The 22140-nt window shown below is 49.2% G+C and overlaps 1 protein-coding gene across 1 annotated transcript in view; it reads left to right on the forward strand.

Moving 5' to 3' along the window:
* ITPR1 (inositol 1,4,5-trisphosphate receptor type 1) overlaps window positions 1-22140 on the forward strand; it is a 293300-nt gene that overhangs the window by 104894 nt on the left and 166266 nt on the right. The window contains exons 5-12 of the mRNA XM_074312232.1: window positions 1899-2014; window positions 8203-8289; window positions 10501-10659; window positions 12668-12766; window positions 13807-13890; window positions 13997-14143; window positions 17137-17232; window positions 18681-18725. Coding sequence (XP_074168333.1) covers window positions 1899-2014; window positions 8203-8289; window positions 10501-10659; window positions 12668-12766; window positions 13807-13890; window positions 13997-14143; window positions 17137-17232; window positions 18681-18725 — 833 coding nt within the window. The remainder of the gene's footprint in view (window positions 1-1898; window positions 2015-8202; window positions 8290-10500; window positions 10660-12667; window positions 12767-13806; window positions 13891-13996; window positions 14144-17136; window positions 17233-18680; window positions 18726-22140) is intronic.

Below are 22140 nucleotides of genomic sequence, written 5' to 3' on the forward strand. Positions count from 1 at the left end.
TTGGTCCGTACAGTAAGCCCCGTGTCGAATATTAACAGTGGTGACTTACATGTTCTGAAGGCTTTGTAAGTCGTGTGGTCATCAAGGAGGCCACCACCCTCTGTCCTGTGTCAGCGATGGGACGTTTCACGGTGGCCAGGACTCTCGTGGTTCTGTGTCACTGTTCCCGAGGTGAATGGGGACTTCACATACAAGCATATACGTGTATCAAACTGGTAGAAAACCCTGTCTCTCAGTGACAGCAGTAAGTCACCACGGAGCTAGTCCATGACAATGGCCTGTGGCTTTCAGAAGAGGTGGGACAGCAGTCCTGTCTTTTAATAGGTTTCCTGCTATGTCCTTTGTTCTCTAAAGACGTAGATGGTCTCGTTCATGTGCATTAATAACTACGTTCAGATGGATTCTGTTTTGCAAGGATGGGTATCAGTGGTCTTATATTTGCCTTATACCTGCTTGTGACTAGGTAGAAGTGTTTAGTGAAGAAGGATGTTATAGAAAGGAGAAAAGTACCTTTTAATTCGACAATTAAACGATCTTTTTCTCCTGAACAATGTCAAGTATTTGTGCAGTACTGTACTTGGTAACAATTTATTCCAACTAGAAGAAAGGGTGATTCAATTTAGAGGGAAGGCCCAGTGTCCATGTGCTTGACAAGACAGGAAATTGTGTTATTACTTTGAGGTAGTTATTTGGCTAAGACAATAACTAGGTGTTTACCTGCTCAGGGTCCTTTAAGGGCATCTGTTTTAATGAACAGCTAAGAATAAGAGTCCAGCTAGGAGATGGAACTTCCTTAAAGTGTGTTCTGATCTATGTTCAGGGCGCAATTTTTCAAATCTGGGTATTGATTTGAAATTTATTAATTTTACTGTATAAATATTTACCATTTGAAAACCCAGTATGTCAAAATGCAAACTTCTCAGAGAGTGCCAATTTTATTATTTTTATTATTTTCAATTTTAGTATTAGTTTTTTAGAGCAGTTATTTCTAAACTTTTTGGATGACAGATCCCTATTAAAAAATTTGACAAATATACCCTTAAACTCTGTGTGTGTATTTAAAATTTATATACACATAACTATATAGATAGTGCTACTGTACTAATAATATATTGTATACATTATAAAAAGAAGCAAGAAAGTAGACGTTGCTAAAAAGATTAACATTAAAGAATAACGTAGTGTCCTATTAATCAGGATTATTCTATTACCATCAGTACCTTACGGCACACAGGGGCTTTAGGGTGAGGTTCCTCGTGAGTGATAATTTTTAAAATGGTTTTGTGTGTGATTTTTAATATCTGGGTGACTTTGCAGCCGCTAGTCCATTTTGTGAGGGTTCGCTGTGCATAGGACAGTGTGAAGTCACACGAGCCCAGGCGCCCCTGAACGGGAGGTGTCACCGTGCGCTGAGACTAAGGGACAAGGGCACGTCTGTCTCTAATCAGGTCCAGATAGTTTGTTCTGCTCCCAGAGAAGCATCTTGTACAGAGTCTCCAGAGACCACTGCCCTAGGAGGTCCCCCCAAATAAGCGCCTGCAGTATTTTGTTAAATGCAGTTGGATTTCCATAGGAAAAGCCGTGCGTGTATCATTGCGCAGTGAGGATGTCTGTCCTTCCGTTTGTCCCGCAGAAAGGAAAGCAGACAACTATGGGGCAGTGAGTCCCAGCTCTGCCACTCACCGGCTATGTGACAACTGACTTACTCTCCAGAAACCTCAGTTTCCTCATGTGTAACCTCACATTGTGGTGGCGAGAATTCAAGGCCAAAGGGGACGTTTGTAAAGGGCCCTGTGCCACGTGTAGTTGATAACGGCCTCTAAGGATCCCAGGGGAAGGTTTTTCAATCCCAGGATGTGTCCTTCCTCCGTAACACGTTTTGTTCCTTTCTCTCCTAGATTGCCTCTTCAAGCTATGTCCCATGAACCGATACTCTGCCCAGAAGCAGTTCTGGAAAGCGGCCAAGCCAGGGGCCAACAGCACGACAGATGCCGTGCTACTCAACAAGCTGCACGTAAGTACGGGGCAGGGCTGCGGGCCGAGGGTCTCAGAGCGCTGCTGTGGGCTGTGTCCGAGTGGACTGGGGTGGGGGGATTCGTTTTGCGGCCCTCCACGTCTGGGACCAGCCTTCATCTATTCTTGAATGACGGGATAGAAGGCAGCTGACCCTAAGGAGACTTTGCACTGCTAGACCCTGCTGTCCCCTCGGGGCCTTTGAACTGCACCCCCTACGCACCAGCCACATGGGTTCTCTTGCATTTTCTTTCTTTCTTTTTGAGCATCACAGAATGGTTTAGAATGTTTAGAACACTGCTCCCGGATCTTCCTAAGCTAAGACCGTCTCCTCCTTCGTGCGCGTCATCTCAGCCCCACGTTCTGCTTGCTTCCATCACAGCGCCCTGTTTGTCGCTCGCGCAGCACTGATCAGGCTGCAGTTCTATTTAGTAGTTTCCTGAATTACCGTCTGTCACTTGTGAGAACACAGCTCCAATAGATGAGTGGCATGTCTGTCTGGTTCACTACTGCGTCCCGTGCCTGTAATAGTGTTTGGCACATAATAGGTGCTCAAGAAATACTTGTTGAATGAATGAGCACTATGCTAGATGATGGTGATAAAACTGTGACAGCGTCTTAACCCTCTGGGAACTGAATAGCCAGTAATAAAGAATAAAGAAGTAGTGACAAGGCAGTGTAGCAAGTGCTGTCACAGGGCCAACCACCAAGGCTGTGCGAGCTCCTAGAAAGGGCACCCATATCCCTCAATGTGAATAAGGGTGTGTGATATGGTGGTCAGGGAGGGCTTCCTGGAGGAAGAGGAAGTGACAATAAGCCTCAGTCTGAGGCATCTGTGGGCATCAGAGGGTAAGAGGAGAAGAAACAATGGAAACAAAGAGATTGCTTTAAGGACTTCAGGAATTGCATCATTATTTTAATGGTTTTAGGGCAGACATCTTCAACCTCACCAGACCAGTTGCAAATATTATGTACAAACAGGAAATGAAAGTCATAAATAATATAACCTCTCATGATACTACATTAAAAAATGAATTATCAAGGAGAAACAAAAGTGATAAATTGTAGACTTCAGTAAGTCAATGCTCAAGCACGACCACTGTAGAGGACATAGGAAGTCAGTGCTTGTACCTATGTGTACAGACCCCGTGAACGAGGCAGCCAAAGACGGGGACCCACAGAGCGTGTTTCCTGTAATGTCATTTTGCAAAATGGTCAGCAGCTCTTGGTAATGTTATCAAGAAAGCAAAGTACACGCGTTTCCCTGGATTAAATAGCACTTGCATGTTCTCAAACTGCATTCACAATAGTATTCATTAAACCGTGCAAAACCATCTGTGCGGTGCTGTCAGGTGGAGTTAGGGGTCGGCTCTGAAATTGTAGACTGCTTTTTAACCTCTGTGAACCTTGGGGAATGTCCAGCAGACACAGAATTGTACGGACGAGCGTGTAGGACTGTCCCATGCACTTCAGGATGTCCGGCTCCCTGGCTCCCATCCACTGCATGTCAGCAGTGCCCTTTTCCCCCCAGTCACTGTGCCCGTCAGAAGGGCCGGAAGTCTGTGCTGGGAGCATGAAAATCCCGTGGAATGGCCGGGGCAGGCCGCTGGGTCCTGCAGGCTCCGGGTGAGCCTTTCAGTGAGTCCCTGCTGGGGCCACCTCCGTGGAAGGAGTCTTCAGCAGCCCTGCCTTTCCTTTTCTGGTCTGAAAATCACTCTGTTCAATTGAGATCTTATTAGTACATTGCAAACCCTTTCTTCTCCTGTGTTTTTTACAGCAGGGGTTGTAAATTCACATTCCTCTTGGCTACGCAGGATGCCAGCTGGAGTGAAAGGGACTTGGTGGCCAGGTTGCTAAGTGGAGAGCTCATGTGTGGGCCTTGGGGGGCGGGGGCAGCTCCACCCCTGCAGTTGCTGTGGGGGCAGGTGAGCTGAGAGCTGCTGCCAGGTCCCCGCTCTTTCAAGAGGAGCTAAAACTCTGTGCTGACGTGTCATATCGCAGTTTAAAATATATATATATCAGCAACTGATTAGTTAAAATTTAAAATGCGCTTGACACCGCCACACAGTGGCTCAGGCTGGATGGCATGAGTTATGTTTCATCAGCCTTTCCTTTCGATGCTCCTTTCCACGAATGAAGTGTGGAAACTCTGCACAGTTGGTAAAATGCCGTCCTAAAGGTGTTCAAGAACTTTGAACTCCTTATGGAAAAAAAAAAAGAGATGACTCTCCTTTATGCTGTTTGTGCTTTTAAAAACATTTAGACGGAAACCAGTCCTTGATTCTGGTTTCGTTACTGCTGTGACTTTCGGGTCTTGGGTGTTGACCTTGTGTGGTGCCGACTGGCCTGTTTATTTGGACCCTTTTCTCCTGGTGTCTGAAAGTCCTGTCTACATGTTTCAGTGCCGTCATTAAGATGCTGTTTTTTAGGCAGCTGCTCGCCTCCGCGTCTCCAGGGGGCTCTCATTTTTATTTTGGTCAACGACTGTGCAGGACCCCGGTCAAAGGTCGGGTTATTTTAAATTAATGCCATTTAAGGAATTACTTGTCTAGACCACTTGACTTCCTTTTGACTGGACTATGCAGCACAGAAGCGGCGTCCTGAAGGACAGTGACATCTAGTGGCCGGTTGCTGTGTGTGTCCGTTCCCTCTGCAAGACTGACAAGTCTTGCCTGTCGTGTAACACCTGGGTCCTGCCCTACTCATCTTCAGAAGCTTTATTCAGCATCATGTGACGAGTTCAGAGCTTGTTGACCTTAAGTAAATAACCCTTCCCCACCATTCCAGTGGCCTTTCTGCGGTAATTTAATAATGGTTTCTCCGTTTCTGACATAAAATAACAGGCGACTATTTTGGGGGTGACCTTGATGCTGCTGAGGGAGCATGGGAAAGCTGTGTCGAGTGGCGGCAGCGAGGACCGTAGCATAGAGTGCAGTTGCTTCCTTAGGAATTAAAAACAGTCCACAACCCATTGTGTAAGGGGAGAGAGTAACACACACACGTACTATAATTTTATCCAGCCAGTCCTTATGGCGGTGGGCGGTATTCAAGATCCTGACAATTTTTGCCATTCTGGGAAAAAAAAAAAAAAACAAACAAACAAGTTGTTGCAGCCTTGTGTACGTGCCAGGTTATCTTTTTAGGAGAAGCTCCTAGAAATGGAATTGCTGAGTCGAAGTTATGCCCATTGAAAAACTTTTTGGTGGATTTTGCCAGGCTATCCTTCCAGGAGATTGTAGCCCTTTCTGGTCTTACAGTGCCCCCCCCCCCCCTTAGAAAGTACTTGTGGGATTTAATGAACCAGCTGTCCTTTTCCGGTTAAGGGTGGGGGCAGCTTTGATTCATGGGCCCAGGTGTTCTTCCAGCCTTTTTTCCCCTTTACCTTTTGTCTCACCTGTTGAACTTGAAAATCAGGATGGATGTCTTTGTTTAAAAGCTGGATTTGACAGTGCTGTACGTCAGTTACTATCTCAATAAAGCTGGAGGAAAACACCTGACTGGTTTTGTGGAGGGAGTCACCTAAGGATTGCTGTGTGAACTCAAGTGAACACATGTAAGGATTCACACATTTAGTAAAAGGTGAAATGATTTGGAGACTTTTCTCCTTAAACAAAGAGAGCTTATAGGAACGGTGGATTCTTAGAATATGTATAAACTTAATATATCGACTATTCAATGTTCACTCGGTAGTTATGTGAAGGCTTGGTCATCAGTAAACCTTTTGTCAGTGTCAGATGTGCTATTTGATATTTTAAGAGAAGTTTGTAGGTATTTATCCTCCAATTTTGTTGTATTTTCTGTTCTAATTTTACCTTTTGTACATTTTTGGACAAATGCCCTTAATACTTAGAGCTGCCGGTGTTTAATTAATCTTTAATATAGAGCGCCTTCTTGAGGACTAATTTGACATTTCTTTTGAGATATGCCAGTGACTGTTGACTTGCCACTTTTATACTAGTCTAAGCGTAGGTAGGAACTTAGTATTTTAGATCATTGTTTCTGAAACTGAGGCCCCTGGCGGTTCTTGAGAGTAAGGGGAATGTCCATGAGAACTTTCCCGCTTCAGGAGGGCCCTTATATCATTTAAGTCCAAGAAATGCGACTTTGTGATTCTTTGCGCGTGACTGCTTGCAATGTGGTGTGTTGAGCAGAGAAAAACCATAGTAGTTTGTTTTATTTTCCTGACTCTATTGGTTCCCCCTCCCCATTGACAGGCTCTTCCTTCAATTTCCCATCTGTGTTAGCTGAAACGGTAAGAACAAATGGCTGTCTGCAAAGTAGAACCCTTTCTTCTCCTGGATTCAGTCCAGGGTTTTGTTTGGAGAACTACCTGCAGGACTTGTGTGAACAGGAGGGGTCTCGGAGGGGGTGGGGCGCACGCACAGAAACAGGCAGGAGGAGAGAGGGGCGCACCTTCAGGGTTGTTCCTGGAGTGGGGAGAGCACGGGAGGGCGGGGCTGAGGGCAGTTTGGAGGCCAAGGGAGCCCTGCCTGCACGACTGTTGTCTCCAGGTGTGTCTGGAGCGCTGTGGCCTTTATCCTTTTGTAGCTGAGCACAGCAGACTGGTAACTGATTCCCAACGAGACAGGGGAAGCTGTGGCTAGAGCGCTGTTTGACAGGGTGGGGGCAGATGCCATCGTGTGGTGTTCCCACCCAGGCAGACCCTTTGCCTCCTGTAACACGGCTTCTGTTTGGTTTAGGATCGCTTGCTACAGCGTATTTTTCTCGGATGATCTACCTTCCTAAAAATACCTGCACTCCAGGTAGAGGTGGAGCAGATGCTGAATTTTTCTCTAATCTTTAGCACAGCCCTGAAAGGCTTGCATTGTCCCCGTTTTGTGGACAGTGAGGCTTGGCGAGGTTGAGTGACCTGGCTGAGATGGAAAAGCGGGTATGTGGTGGAACCAAGAGCACATCCAGAAGGTCCTGTAACAGTGCCAACGCGCTCCCTGGGAAAGGCCACTGGCCCATTGGCACCCTGCAGCCCCTCACCTCGAGGAACGGGGCGACGCAGGGAAACAGTGCTGAAGTGCGCAAGTGGTCGTCAGGTTTATCATCCATCACATTAGATACTGAGTTTCTTCCCTGTAATTTTACCTCTATTTCACGCGTCTAGGTTTGGGAGATGGGTTGGGACAATAGTTTCCTCATTGCCTAGGATGAAACCAGTCCCCCTGGAGCATTATTATAACATACTAACAGTACTTTCACAGTTGTACACGTAAACGAATGAAAAAGGGCCGTTCAGTGGCCCTGGTAGAATATTCTGGGAGCTCTATTCAACTGGACCGTTTTCCCTAGCCACCAAATTTGTACTGGTAATACCTCCCAGCCTCGTTTGTAACTGCATAAGTCTGGAGTTAACCCACATGTGGGTTTGAGGACTATCTCTGCTACTTAATAGATATGTGACTTTCTAATGACATTATTTAGCAAAATTTCTAATATACACAGAAGTGGCGAAAATAGTCTAACCCCTTTTGTACCCATCACCCAACTAGCTGTGCAATGTCGACCGAACTTTTTAATCTCCCTGAGTCTGTTTCTTCTTTTTAAAAATTGGGATAATGATCTTCTCCTCAAGAGGATACTATGAAAATGAATCAAATGATAATTAATGCCCAACAATAATAACTAACACGCCATCAGTGCTGCAGTGACAGGTGCTCCGTGATTCCTACGAGGTGTGGGTACTGTTTTCGTCTTCTTTTTACAAAAGAAGAAACTGAGGCTCACACCTGTTCAATAACACATTCGAGGTCACAAAAGCAGAAACCACCCCAAACCGCCATTTAAATTAAGTTTTATTTTATTCCAAAGCTTTGGAAGAGGACTTGTACAAATCAGAAGAGTGTTATGCAAATTTCCTTCCAGGCCGACCCTAGTTTTTTAAAAATACATAAGCTTTTGACTTAGTCTTACCCTAAACCGATATGTCCATGAATTCCTTAAAGAAAAAAAAAAGGCATTTTAAAAGAGCCAAAAAAGCCAAGAAAGCAAGAGCAGGGTGGGCTGGACTTTTGGGCCCCTGTTGCCTTCTCCTCGCTTCGCCTCGGGTGCTCAGCTTTGCTGGGCTGCTTGTACAGACTGGGCTGCTTGTACAGACTGGCTGCATGGGCTTTGCATCACTGCAGAGAAGTGTAACCCACTGTTCCCGCTTCCTGACCAGTCTTCCTTCCCTGTGCACAGCACGCTGCAGACTTGGAGAAGAAGCAGAACGAGACAGAAAACAGGAAACTGCTGGGGACTGTCATCCAGTATGGGAATGTGATCCAGGTAGGTGACGGCCACACGTCCCTGGAGCTGGGGCGTCACCAAGAACAAAACTGGGAAAACACACGAGGCAGGGTTTGGGCCAGCTTTCCGGTGGGACTCCATGGCGACGGCGAGTCTCCTCCAGGTCTGGTCGTTCTTCCTGCATGGGCGGGACTCTTGGGCTTTTAGGTGGTTGGTCTCTCTTGGTATCAGAATCCACCTCTTGCCCCCACAGCTGATAACTTAAGATCTGTCCAAATACTGTAAATGGAAGCTTCCTACCTGAAAAAGAGCCTGGCTGTTGCCATTTGGTTTAACCTGTGTTGCTTGAAAGCTCTTCGTATTCGGTGAAAATTGGCTTCTGTGTCACGGCACAGGTAGTAGGAACCATTCTGTGCCTTCAGGCGGAGTATCTGATGTTGGGTCTCACGGGTGGCGAGGTTTACGTGTTTATTTCTTGTGCCTTTAAGTTTGACTTGGGGATAAAACACAACCTAGCAAACAGCAACTGTGGGGTTTGCCCCAAAAACCCACCTGGGTCTGTCGTTGCAGAAAACAGTGTGTAAGGAAGTCCAGAGCCAAATATGGCTGGTTTCAATTTGTCCGGTTACCAGATGGTTTGGGCCCAGGCACAGAGGGTCAGAATCATTACCAGCTTTTGAGGACCTGACCCCTTTCATTATCTGGCTTCACTATTTCCCTTTTTGAAAGATTTTGCTTGCTTTGCTAATGTAAATGTAAACTTCACTAATCACAAGTGAATCCCTTCCCATTTTTATTCCTATCAGCTACAGAACAGTGCTAATCAGGAATATGAGAAAACCAGAATTGCCACATTGGTAAAAGCAACCTTGTGTGTCTAACTGGGTTTATTACCCTCAGGCCTTTGAACACAGTGAAAGTAGTTTCCAGAATCTGTCTGAAGCTTAGGCCTGCCAGTGCCTCTCCGCCTCCCTTTCAGGTTCTAGCCAGTGGAGAAGGGCCACGGGGCCACGTGGGCCCCAAGTTCAGTGTCAGCTTTCTTACTGGGCCAGGCTGGTGCCGTGGAACTCAGAGAGCAGGACTCCTGAGTTAGACTGGAGAGTGTGGCTTGAACTGAAGACGAAAGAGGGGTCTAGGGGCCAAGAGCATAAACTCTTAAGAGCGGTCCAGTTCAGATTCTGCAACTTCCTGACTGAGATTTGGGGCAAGCAGTCTTGCCGTACTTCAGTTTGCTCACTAGCAACACGGGAAGAAGAATGGTATCAGCTTCCTGGGAGGACTGAGGAGGTACCTGTCACAGAGTGAGCTGTGAACACACACTCGCTGATGTTACTTGTTACCCCTCCTCCCCAGCCTGGATCTTGGCCTCCACCTCCACGTTATGTGGGTTTATAGACCACCTGAGTCCGGTACCTGGGCAGGTGTGTGTCTGTCACAGCCAGGGGACGTCAGGGGCTTGCGAGTCAGACAGGTTACTCCTCCACCTCCCACAACCCTGAGGGAAGATTTGTGGACCAACTAGGACTGTTCGAGAAACTGGGCCTATTAACATGAAAAGGAGAATGTTGGCAGTGGGGTCGCATGCTGGCCTCACCATTTCTCCAGGGGTCGGGCAGCGGTTCATCTTCTCTGGTAGCCTGTTGAGTCAGGAAGCCTTGGCCAGCGCTTCCTGGTCTAGACCTGCCATGACACAGTTGTTTCCCATCTCCATCTCTGGTTTTTCCATCTCCTTCATGTAATAATTACCCAAGCATTAAGAATAAAGTGCTTAGAAATTCAAGGTGGAAACCCATCGCAGCCGTGTTCTTCCAAGTGAAATGACTACTCCCTCACAGGGTCCCCACTAAATTGTAGTGTCTCTCGTGCTCAGAAGTGTCCTTCCTTTGCTCCCCCTCTGTGTCGGGGGCGTCTGCAGCCCCTCAGCGCCAGCCCTGTCCACGCATGGGGCTCCTTCCCACTGACAGGTGGCCGGGGCCGTTCTAGGTGGCGGTGCCCTCGGCTGGAGCCTCTTCCGTCTCATCCAAGGCTACGTTGGGGAAAAATAAAACAGTTCTTCTCCCTCTACTTCTGCTCCCTTTGCTCTTCCTTCTTTTCTCATCCTGCCCTGCCTCAGGCACTGCTGGTTCCCTGGCTTCACGGTTAGCTCCACGTGGGGAGGGCTGTTTGGTACATGTGTTATTGGCCAGGAGAGAGATGGCAGAGAGTGGAAGTCTTGCTGACACTCCCCTAACTGTCTCGGTGGGTTTGCAGCTCCTGCACCTGAAGAGTAATAAGTACCTGACTGTGAACAAGAGGCTCCCGGCCCTGCTGGAGAAGAACGCCATGCGGGTCACCCTGGACGAGGCTGGGAACGAAGGGTCCTGGTTTTACATACAGCCCTTCTACAAGCTGCGATCCATCGGAGACAGTGTGAGTCACATGCCAGCCTGGGGACGGCTCCGTGCCACCCCGCCTGTCACTGTGTGTCGGAGGCCACGAGGAGAGTGGAGCCAGAGGCTTAGCCTGTATGAAGACAAGCAGGGAATTGCTATGGAAACCAGTGTTTGGGAAACAGGGAAATTGGGAGAGAAGTGTGACCTGAATCCAGTAGCTATGTTTTCCTGTCCGGGCTTCTGACAAAATTGTCTGAACAGCCCATTACCTCAGTAACTTTCCCATGAAAACAGCTGCCATATATGAATATCCTGGCGAGGGCCCCCTGTCATTCTAGATCATCGTCGAGTAGAAGTGCCTCTCTCATTTGGAAGTTAAGTTAGTGACCTGGGAAACCAGTAGACAAGGCAGGGAGGGCCAGAGCCCTGCAGGGTTACGTTCCCTTGTCCTCACCCGTCGGCCTGCGGGCTCTGCGCCTGCTCAGAGACCCCCTCGGTTGTGAGCTGGCCCCTCCCCTGAGGGGTTGTTAGGGTACGAGGTCACAGCAAAGCTTCTCGGTGAGACTTGGGGCAGTTCCCCCACTTGCTACAGACATTTGTAAGTCGTTACATCCTCAACACTGTTGAAATCCTATCAGCTATACTTCTGACCTTGTTAAGATTCTGAAATCGCTGTTTTTCACTAAAAAGAAATACGTGTCTTAAACAGCAGGAAATATTGTCAAAATGCTCAACTAGCCTTCACCTAAAACTGGACTTTGCCATTTCTCAGTATTGCCAGTTAAGTTTACAAGCTTTGGGCGCTTGATATAGCGGGAGTGCCAAAAAAGTGTATGCAAGTGGGCCCTTTAGTCAGCGTTGCTCAAGCAGTAATAGTTCGCTGTCATCAGAAGTGTCTGGACACCAGTGGGAACCACTCTGAGCACCTCTTGTAACTGCAGAAGTCAGACGTGACTTGTATTCATCTTTTTTTGTCGGTATATACTGAGTATTACAATTTTAATACAGTTCCTTTCTTGGAATGTGTATACATGTTTTTGGCACCCCCTGTGTGTGTCAGGTGATGTGCGTGTGTTATATACAGTATCCCAGCGGCATCCAGCACCAGCCCGCCTCTTCCCTGTCGGGGTGCAGCAAACACTGACCCTCTACTGAGAAGGGAAGAACAAGTCCAGTAAAGCTGAGGCTCCACCAAAGCAGTGGATTTTTTGACGTATATTCATTGCAGTTAGAGAAGCCGTGGTTGTATATGCCCCGCCCCCAATGTAGCAAACTGCACACATGAACTTGACACCTTAGGAAGCCATCATTTCCGTTCCCCTGCCACTCCCATAACAAGACAAGGGTGCGAGTTTCATTTTCAGCACGTTCTTAGCTTTCCTGCCCTTTAAACTTACCTGTTTAGCGGTACCTTAGTGGAGAAGGTCAGATGGACTGAATAGGCATTCTTGTAGAACAGGGTTTTTAAATGACCAGTGTCGAGCTCTTTGTGGGTCATGGGATGGACTTAGAGGCCCGCGACTGTCACTTTTGAAAGTGGAAGATCAGGCTGTTAAACAGGAAGAGGATGAGTACCGTGTGCGGTAACTTCGTTGCAGATGAGTAGGGATATCTGTGCACACACACAGACACGTGCAGCTGCGTGGCTGACAGGCCATAATAGAAAACCGTGCTCTTAACGTGGCTTGCACTCAAAGCAGCACGAAGTCATGGCTGTGGGTGTATAAAATGAGGGCTCCGTCCCTGCAGAGATCAAGACTTCCTTTGGACAGTAATCTGCTCTACTCCTAAAATTGAGTTAGAGCTTTTTTACGTATATCTGTTCACATGAAAAGGAGGACATTGGCAGTTGACAGTGATGTCCCATGCTGGTCTTGCCATTTCTCAGGGATTGGGGAGGGGTTGTTGGACGTCACAAGGTGCCCTGCACTACGAAGGGTTCGGCTGTGCTGGCCAGACTGGGGACACGCCACATCCAGGGGGGCCTGAGGACACCCACCTGCCCTCCACCAGGGGCACCTGACCTGTTGGTCCTTCCTTTCCAGGTGGTCATAGGTGACAAGGTGGTCCTGAACCCCGTCAATGCTGGCCAGCCCCTGCACGCCAGCAGCCACCAGCTGGTGGACAACCCAGGCTGCAACGAGGTAAGGGGACCGAGTTAGGGCCTGAGGGCAGGCACAGGCCTCAGGAACAGGCCTTGGGGCGGAGTATGTGTGTGTGACAGGGCCTTCAGCAGTGGCGTGTGGCCCTGTGCCTGTCCTGCAGGCAAGGGGACCGAGGCCCCAGTCAGGGCTGCCACAGGAGGTCGTGCAAAGCCAGCTGTCGCCCCAGGGTGCCGTTGACGAGCCTTAGGTCACTGGGGGATTGTTTTCTAATTGTTGAGCCAGAGAAGGGCCTCTCGGAAGGAATTTTTCTGGCCAAAGGGGCACCTTTTCCTAATTATCTCCCTAAAGGGTGCCTTTTGCTAGTTGCTAGGAAGGGAACACCACAGGCAGTCAGCAGCCCTGCGAGAATGCCGTCTTGCTTGTGGCAATGCATCTGCTTAGCCTCTAAATGGGCAGATACCGGGCACGAGGACGGTAAGTACTTGTCTAATGGTTGAGGACACAGGCTCTGGAGTAAGATAGAGATGTGGCTGCAAACCCCACATCTGCCATTCCCCAGCTCTGTGGCTGGGGGTTAGTTCCCAGTCTCTCTGTACACCAGTTTTCCTGTCTCTGAAATGGGCGTGATGGTCATTCCTATTCTTAGGGTGTCACTGAGGACCAGATGTGCTCGTGGGTGTCAGTCCTCAACCCGTGCCTGGCAGATGTTTAGTGTACAGACAGCGGCTGCTGCCGTAAGTGCCGTTAGCATTCCAGAATGGACACTCGGGAGGCTCTTTTACCTCTGGAGTTCATCCCGTTTTATAAGTACTTTGGCCTTTACTTTCTGGCTGCAGCACAAGCGACTTGGAGAGAAAGGAAGAGGTCATTCCAGAAGAGCAGGCAGCTTGCTTCCTGTGGTCAGTTGGAGCATACATAGTGATGGGGCCAAATGACCCTTTTCCCGCCACGCACTTCTGACAGGCCACTTGAATCTGTAGGTCCTGCGATCTTCAGGCTGTCAGCCCCAGGGTTTGGGGGTTGGAAGGCACAGCTGTTATGAGGGAGATGTGAAACTGTAGTTCTCACTTGCTTTCCAGGTCAATTCCGTCAACTGCAATACAAGCTGGAAAGTCGTCCTTTTCATGAAGTGGAACGATAACAAAGATGACACATTGAAGGGGGTGAGTTTGGTGCCTGGTGGGCGGGGTGGCGCGTGGCCCTTCCCAGGTAGCAGTTCCGTTCTCTTAAACGTCACTGTCCTTCATTCCTCTGTGTGTGGACGCCTAGGGTGACGTGGTGAGGCTCTTCCACGCTGAGCAGGAGAAGTTCCTCACGTGTGACGAGCACAGGAAGAAGCAGCACGTCTTCCTGAGAACCACGGGCCGCCAGTCTGCCACGTCTGCCACCAGCTCCAAAGCCCTGTGGGAGGTGGAGGTAAGAGGGCGGCAGGAGGTGGGGAGACGGGACTCGTGGGCTTTAGCAATAAATCACAGCCACCACCTCGTGCCCTGGGGCGACACAGGAACAAGTGCGTTGCGCCGGTCAGAAGGGCGCTGGGTGAGCCTGTGGAGGAAGTGACGTCTCCTTTAGAAGCAAACTCACAGCTGGAACTGGACATTGCTGTCTCCGGGCCACCTAATCGCCTCTCCCTTCCGTTTTTCTCTCCGTTGCTCATGTATCTGTCACAGTATGTAACCGCGTGCCTACCCAACAAGATACAAAGGGATTCGCACACTGGGGCCAGAATGACAAGACACACCCCAGAGAGCGGGATGGTGGGGTGACAGGAGGACATTGCCTGGCTCTGCAGATTTAGCTGACGGGGGAGCACGTCAGGTGGGGTGAGCGATTCAGGAAGGCTTCCTGAGACAGGAAGCCTCTGAGCTGACACTTACACGACGGTCTGTACTCAGGAAGGAGGAGGCGCTTAGGCCCCTTCGTGTGAGATGGTGGCCTGGACTCAGAAATATGAGGCGGCCTTGGGATAAAAGTCAGGGACCCACTTTGGGGGGGAGCAGGGCTCGGCGTGGGGAATCAGACACACTGGTGCTGGAGACCAGCGCCTGGAAAAGGCTCTTTCTGTGTGTGTGTAAATATCTTCATTTTGCCTTTGTTTGAAAAAGAAAATCGGATTATTTTTCTTTTCTTAATTAATTTTCCTTTTAAAAAAAATAACAGCTTCATTGCGATACAGTTCATGTACCTCACAATTCAGTGATTTTCAGCAGGTCCACCGAGTTGTGCAGCCATCACCACAGCGGATTTTAGAACATGTTTTCACCGCTCTGAAAGCCCTGCACGTGTAGCAGTCTCACCTCATTTCTGCAACCTTGCTGCCCCTCTGCCCTGGCAACCCCTCCTCTTCCCTCCTACATGGATTTCCTCTGCTGGACGTTTCCTATGTGGTCCTTTGTATCTGACTTCTTTTCCCCTCGCGTGAAGTTTCCCAGGCTCATCCACATGGCCCCATCTACCACAGCGTTGTGTTTCACTGCCAAATAATGCTCCCCGGGATGGGCTGTTCAGTGCCATTTGGCTTGTTTCCACTTTGGGGCTCTTCTGAATAATGCTGTGATGACCATTCATGTACAACTTTTTGTGCGGACATGTTTTCAGTGTCCTTGGGAGTGGAATTGTAGGTCAGATGGTAACTCAAGGTTAATTTATATTCCCACACGTGGTGTATTAAGATCCCAGTTGCTCCATGTGGCCTTCACGTATGAAGGATAGTTTTGTTGGCTATAGGAGTCTAGGGAGACAGTGTCTTCTTTCTGTACTTGAAAGATGTTCATCCGTTGTCATTTTGTGTGCATTGCTGCTTTGATGTGAGTTCAGTGGGTGTCATCTTGGTACCTACAGGTAGTGTCTTTTCTCTTTCATGGCTTCTTTTAAGGTTTTTGTTTCTATTTCTGCTTTACGTTAATCTAATGATGATGCTTGCGCATGCATGTGTGTATCCTACTTTGAGTTCACTGAGTTTCTTGATCCTGTGGTTTTGTATCGAAAAGGAAAAACTTGGAGTCATTATTTCTCAAATGTTCTTCCTGTCCCCACCAACCCACATGCACGTGCTGGATCATTTGCTGCTGTCTGACAGGTTACTGAGTTTATGGGTCACGTTTTCCTGCTTCTCGCCTGTCCGTGGCTTTATGATTATATACTGAACATTGTGAAGGATATTATTGCTGGATGTGAATTCTAGCTACACAGTATATGCTACTTTGTTGAGTGTCTGGATTCTGTTGCCTTCCTTTAAAGAGTGTTGTATTTTGTTTTGTCAGACAGTAAAGTTACTTGTGGATCCATTTAGTCATTTGGAGGCTTGTCTTAAAGCTTCGTTAGGTCAATTGAATTGTGGCCTCCTTTTAGGGTCGGATAAGACCTGCGACTAAGGTGTGACCTTTTGATGTCTCTACTGAGTGCCCAGGTGTGGGATGGAATCGCTTCACTGGCTTGTCAGGATGCAGGCCCCAGCCAGCCCTGAGCGAGCTCCGGGAATGCTGCACTCACGGCTCCTCCTTGTTCTTTATTTGTGGGGTCTCACCTTACACATCTGCAGCTTGGTATCCAGCCAAAGAGTCAGGCAGACCCCTGTACAGATTCCTGGGGCTTTTTGTCTGGGTAGCTCTGTGTTCTGCCCCCACAATTCCAGCCACTTCAGTCTCCCTAAATGCTGGTATGTCTCCTGAACTCAGTGAGACCAGTGTCCCCTGCTTGGTTTCCCCTTCCCAATGCTACCATCCCGAGAAGACCTTGAGGAGCAAACTGAAGCAGTCACAGATCTCGCCTTGTTTCCCGTCCCTCAGCGATCACACTGTGCGGCCCCATCACCCGACAGCTGCGAGTCACTTCACGTATTTTATGCAGTTTTCTTGTTGTCTGTGGCAAATCCAGTCTTTGGGGCGATGTCCAATTGCTTCTGGCACCAACTACCAGTACCAGGTACTCCGTCATGGCCAGAAGCTGAAGTTATGTTTGTTTTGATGGTGAACTCTTAGGCTCTCAGGCTCTCGGCGTGGGCCGGTGTGTGTTTTTCAGCGCGCAGTTCCGTGTGTGGAGGGCTTGCACAATTTCCCACAAAATCTCTTTTTATTTGTCGTGCCTCTCATGGATGGATTTCAGAATCTTCTGCTTTAGGGTGATTAAGGCAAACAACCTGAAAACCGTTGAGTGTTTCACTACCGTTGTTTCACATTAACTGGGAGACTATTTCTTCTTTGGAGAAACTTAGCACTCCCGTATGTTTAAGTTCTTATGTTACACATGACACTTGCAATGGGTTCGTTGGACGGTACTGATTTTTTTTGTTCAGCTAGTAAATCTCACGCCTGAACTATGACTTCTGTGCAGTGTGTCAGATTCGGTGTTGTCCTACTGTGGGCTGACACTTCTCCTCTCCTGTTGACCATTCATTCCTCGTCTTGCAGGTCGTCCAGCATGACCCGTGTCGGGGAGGAGCGGGCTATTGGAACAGCCTCTTCCGTTTCAAGCATCTTGCTACAGGGCATTACTTAGCAGCAGAGGTAAGTAGCAGCCCCGAGTTTCTCTCTTTCAAGGCTGACACAGTCCCTTTTCCTCCCTTACCTGGAGCCTCAGGTGATTGGAGGTTTAGGGTAATGCCCAGTCACCTTGCTTTCCCTTCTGCTTTTCTGTTTCCTTCTGCCTCCTTTCCCTGCTTATAGGCAAGAAAGGGTAGCGATGGTTAACACATTTGAGTACCTCACAGGGATTCCCATCAAGATGCGGGGAGACCGTAAGTTAGGAAATAATGCCGTCCCGGGGATGGCCTGTGCAGCGTGGTGACTGCAGTTAATAATACTGTACTGTGTGCTTGAAAGTTGCTAAAACAGTGGGTCTTCAAAAAGAAAAGAGTGCTGGGTTTTAGGATTACCCTTGTTTTGCTCATGCACACTGCTCTCCCCACATCTTACCTACCAACCCTGCCCCTCACAAGAATGCCTGACATTTGGCTGTCGTGAGACGTGGTGTTGAAAGCCAGCAGTGTTACGACACGTAAGGAGTTAGACAACTTTCTGAAGCATCCTGGTTCTCAGAGCTCTGGGGGAGTAGACCAGGTCTAATCATTTACTTGTAGGACTGTCAAAAATCAAATTACCTTAAATGCCTGTTAAGGGTTTTTGAGCAGAGGCAAGACTCAGTGCTGAAGAACGGGGGGTACCTACCTTTGAGATTTTGTGTCAATTTAAGGAGCCACCCTACTGTGTGACACATGTTGCATTTTACTCTGATTTGCTGGGAGATGTGCAATGAATATTCACATCAGATTCTGGTCGTACATCAGATGACACCCGTTGTCTGGTGCCGCTGGTGGGGCTGCTCAGATTTTCAAGGTGACGCGTGGGTGACAGCACTGCTCCTGCAGCTGACCCCAAGAAGCCTGACTGTCAATGTACCGAACCCCTGGGGTGCCTGACACTTACATGAACTGATGAGTTCAAAATATTCAAGAACCAAAGAGCAAAACTAAGCTGAAATTTAAAGTGGAGCCAGTGGGGATTGCAGAGCTAGCGAACCAGCTGTGAGAAATGTCAGTTCCGTGGTTTGCCAAAGACCAGTGGTGGTTGCGCTGTCTGCTACGCTCTGAGGTGAATGTAGCTTTTGTTGGAAGCACCAGTTTTTTATTTCTAACTGAAAATAAGCAGGATTATCAATGACGGGGTCTCGATCTTTCATGTACCTCGGGCTTTTCACTGTTGTTTTGCTGGTGAATTCGTTGTGTTTCTCTGTCTATACTTGAGAGCCGTCTCTTGGTGACTGGGAGATTGTCCCATGTGTGTTGTACTCATGTGACATGTGTCGTGTTGTGGCATGCTGGTTTCGTGAACGCAGGGAAGGGACAAGTTCTTAGCTGTTCAAAGATGCCCGCAGGCGTGGACGTCTCCTGCAGGTGGGGCCGAGTCCTTGAGAAAGCAATGGGTGATTTAATTTCCTAATGATTCTTTTTCATCAGGTAGACCCTGACTTTGAGGAAGAGTGCCTGGAGTTTCAGCCCTCAGTAAGTATGGACAGGAGCCTCCGGGTCTTCATCCCGTAGGGTGAGACCAAATGTTCTGGAACCCCACGTAAGAAGCACCATGGTCACTGAGTGTGGGGAAGGGAAGCTTTCGGCTGCCTTCGAAGAGGGTCTCTTGTGCTTCCCCTGCGGGCAGGCTTCTCTCCTGTGTCCTGATTGGTTCAAGAGCCTGTCAGTCATGACGCTCCTTCTGTGTGCTTAGTTAAGGGGTCTCCACCTCTGAGTTGCAGAAGTTCGAGGTATCTCTTCGACTACCCGAGGCTGGAGACGGTGATGGCCCCTGTAGAAGTCAGCCTTTTACAAACGAATGTCCTATTGCTGTTGACCTCAATCTGTGACTCATTCAGAGTTTTTGAGGAATGAGCGTGTGAGGTGGATGGTGTCGTGTAGACTGTGGCGTTCACACAGGAGGCACAGAGCACCGGACATCTGATTGGACACTCCGTTGTCTAACCAGCTGTCCTTGCTCTCTGCAAAGTCAGAAATAGGCTTTATAATGTGGTTTGGAATTGTAATGCCACCTGGGTCTTTCTTTGGAGGCTAATTAATGCTGAAATGGAGGCAGCTGGGGGTTCAGGTGTCCACAGGTCTGCACTGAAGAGGCAGAGGTTGTGTTACATGGAAATGGTGGGCATGAACAAGGCTGTTCTCTTGGGCAGGTGCTCCATTCTGCTCTAGGATCAAAAAATAATAATAATAATTTCAAATAGTTGCTGTTCTGTGTGACATTGTGTCTGTGGGATCACCTCAGGGAGGGTATTGAAGGCATTTCTCTTCTGTTTCTCCCAAATTTTGAAAGAACTGGAGGGACTTGAATGTGGGCATGTTCATGAAGGGAATTGGGGTGGAGACAGCAGAGAAGGCCGCTGACTGGAAAGTGCGAATCCTGTAGTAACGGTGAACCTTTGAGTTACGTTAGCTCTGGCAGAAACGCAGACGGCTGCCCGCGGAAGGTGCCCACATAGTTCCTGGACAGGCTGGGGGGTTCGTGTCCTTTCCTTTTGTCCTCTTCATCCTCACTTCTGGAGCCCATTTTGAAAGCTTACCTTGCACTGTTAATGGAGGCAGAAAACACCTGGTCCCTCTTTCTGCCCATGTGCAAGGCCGTCTTTGCACAGCAGCTCTGTAGAGGCTCACGTGCTCAGCACGCCTGGGCTTGGGTGGGCCGGGTTACGTTTCCTAAGGCCGTCGTCCTTGCACCTTCTTTATTTTGAGAGAAAGAGCTGCCTTCATCTGACTTGCATCCGTGGCCTTAGTGCCGCCCTCTGAGGTCACTTTGAAGAAGAGCTGTGACATCTTGCAGTGGAGCTGGTGTTCGAGTGAGCCTTGCACTCTGGGCACGAGGTCGCTCTCCTGACCTGTTGGTGTGTGAGGAGAAGGGCTGGTATTCTTAATGCAGGAGGAGGAACACAGCGGCCAGCAGTAGGGCGTGGGGGAGACACAGACTGGCTTCCAAGAGCAGGCCCGCCGCTCGTAAGCTGTGTGACTCCGGCCAAGCTACTGTCCATCTCTGAGCCTCCACGCCCTCATCTGTAGAAGTGGCAGGCGGGCTTGCTCTAAAGGACAAAGCGAGATGTGCAGGTGAAGTGGCCCATAGTCGGTGCTCAATAAACGGCACGTTTGTCAGTTGCACAGGATCGTCCCCATTCCAGTGCCCTGACATCACCAGGTCGTCTGGGCTATGCATTAGCTCCCTGAAATGACTTAGGGCAGGTTTCATGATCTTCGTTGGACACGTGGGAAAGCAGAGAGTGGTCCTGAGTTGCACCACGTCTTGGGGTCTCTCGGAGCTCCGTCATCTTTACTTTGTCGTGCTTCTCCATGCCAGGGTGGCAGGTGTGCGCCAGCTTGGGGGCCGGTCTAGACTGCATTGCTCCGGCTACTCGGGCTGTGGCTTGGGTGGTGGCCCTCATTGGAGGAGGGGTCTCTGGGGACTCACTTTTCACCACGAGGCCAGCAGTGTCTGCATTGGGAGGGTCTGGCCCCCATTGCGCTCCTCTTGGCCTGGAAACTTGGCTGGAGAAGCTCCAGGGCAGCAGCCTGGAAGAGGAAGCCTCTCTGTCCTTCTGCTCTGCTTACTGCTCCTGTGTTTTCCCGAGACTGGCATCCAGCCCCGTGGGTCTGGCCTGGGACCTCCCTCAGCTTTGTCGCTCCTGTCCTTCTAAATGCAGAGGCACCAGAGCCATTTGCTTCGATGCTAAGGGAAGAAAAAGGAGAAGCCGAGGCTGGCTCTCGTCTGACGGCCTTTTGCCCGTGTGCCTTTCTGCCCACTAGGTGGCAAACGCCGACTGCACACAGACAGAGTATGAACGCGCTGTTTGCCAGCCTCGTTTCCAGACACAGTGAACTTAATGCAATTTTCGTTTTTCTCTAGACCCTTGGCAGGTCTCCCCAGCAGCCTGCAGCAGCCCTGTGTCTCCAGCCAGCACCGGGTCAGGGTTCACCTTGAGTGTGGCGTGTGGGACGCTGCAGGTCACAGCAGTTAGAAGAGGGTTCTGGGCAAGTTCTTGCTCCTGAGCTGAGCTTGTAGAGACGTTATGGAGCCCTCCAGGCTTTTCTCACTCTACTGTGCGTGGGATAAGAGTCAAGGTTGTTTGGAGAGAGCCCCGTGGTATTAGAGGCGGGAGCTTGAGAGCGGGAGCAGACAGAGTTTTGGGGCATAAAAGCAGCTTTTCTTCCTTTTCCTTTTTTTCTTTTTCACACAGACGGAAGTCGGGGCTGCAGATGAGCTGCTAAAGCAGACTGTTGCCCGCAGCCCTCCAGCTCAGGCCCCTGGGAATGAAGTATTCCCGTGCTGTCTGCTTTGCCTGTTAGACTTCATATCCTTTCTCCACTCCCCATCTGGAAAGGAGGCAGGGCCTCAGCCCGAGCTAAACAACTTAGTGACAAAGAAAATGTGGTTTTCCTGGTGGACGCAGGTGGATGCCGTCATCCTGCAGGGGTGTTAAACATGCAGAGAGAGCCCGTGTAGAGTCACAGAGCTGAGAGGGAGCTCGCGACACCGGTCACACTGCTCTGGGCATCTGCTTACATGTCCTCGGGAAGATGGGCTCCGGGGCCCAGACTGTCTTCAGAGTTTCCCAGGAACACTTTCGTCACCCTTCATCTGCCTCCACTGAAGGTTTCCTTCAGTCCCAGCCTGATCCCCAAGGTAGCAGGCGAGCCCTTCCCCGCCCTGCTGGCGGCCCTGCTTGATTAACAACGGATGTTTTTTTCAGGGCTAGGCTGACTTTCAGATATTTTCCTTGGCCACCCTGGGATTCACTGCTTATGAACTCTTGGATCCAGGTTCCTTTTTTATTTTTCCTCCTGGGAAGTAGCTGTATCATATGACGGCCAGACAGTTTCGCTATAGGTTAGCACAACGGCCCATACCAAAGCCACAGGAAAGTTGTCT

Source organism: Rhinolophus sinicus, linkage group LG10 (genome assembly GCF_036562045.2).
Source record: "Rhinolophus sinicus isolate RSC01 linkage group LG10, ASM3656204v1, whole genome shotgun sequence".
Classification (NCBI taxonomy): Eukaryota; Metazoa; Chordata; class Mammalia; order Chiroptera; family Rhinolophidae; genus Rhinolophus; species Rhinolophus sinicus.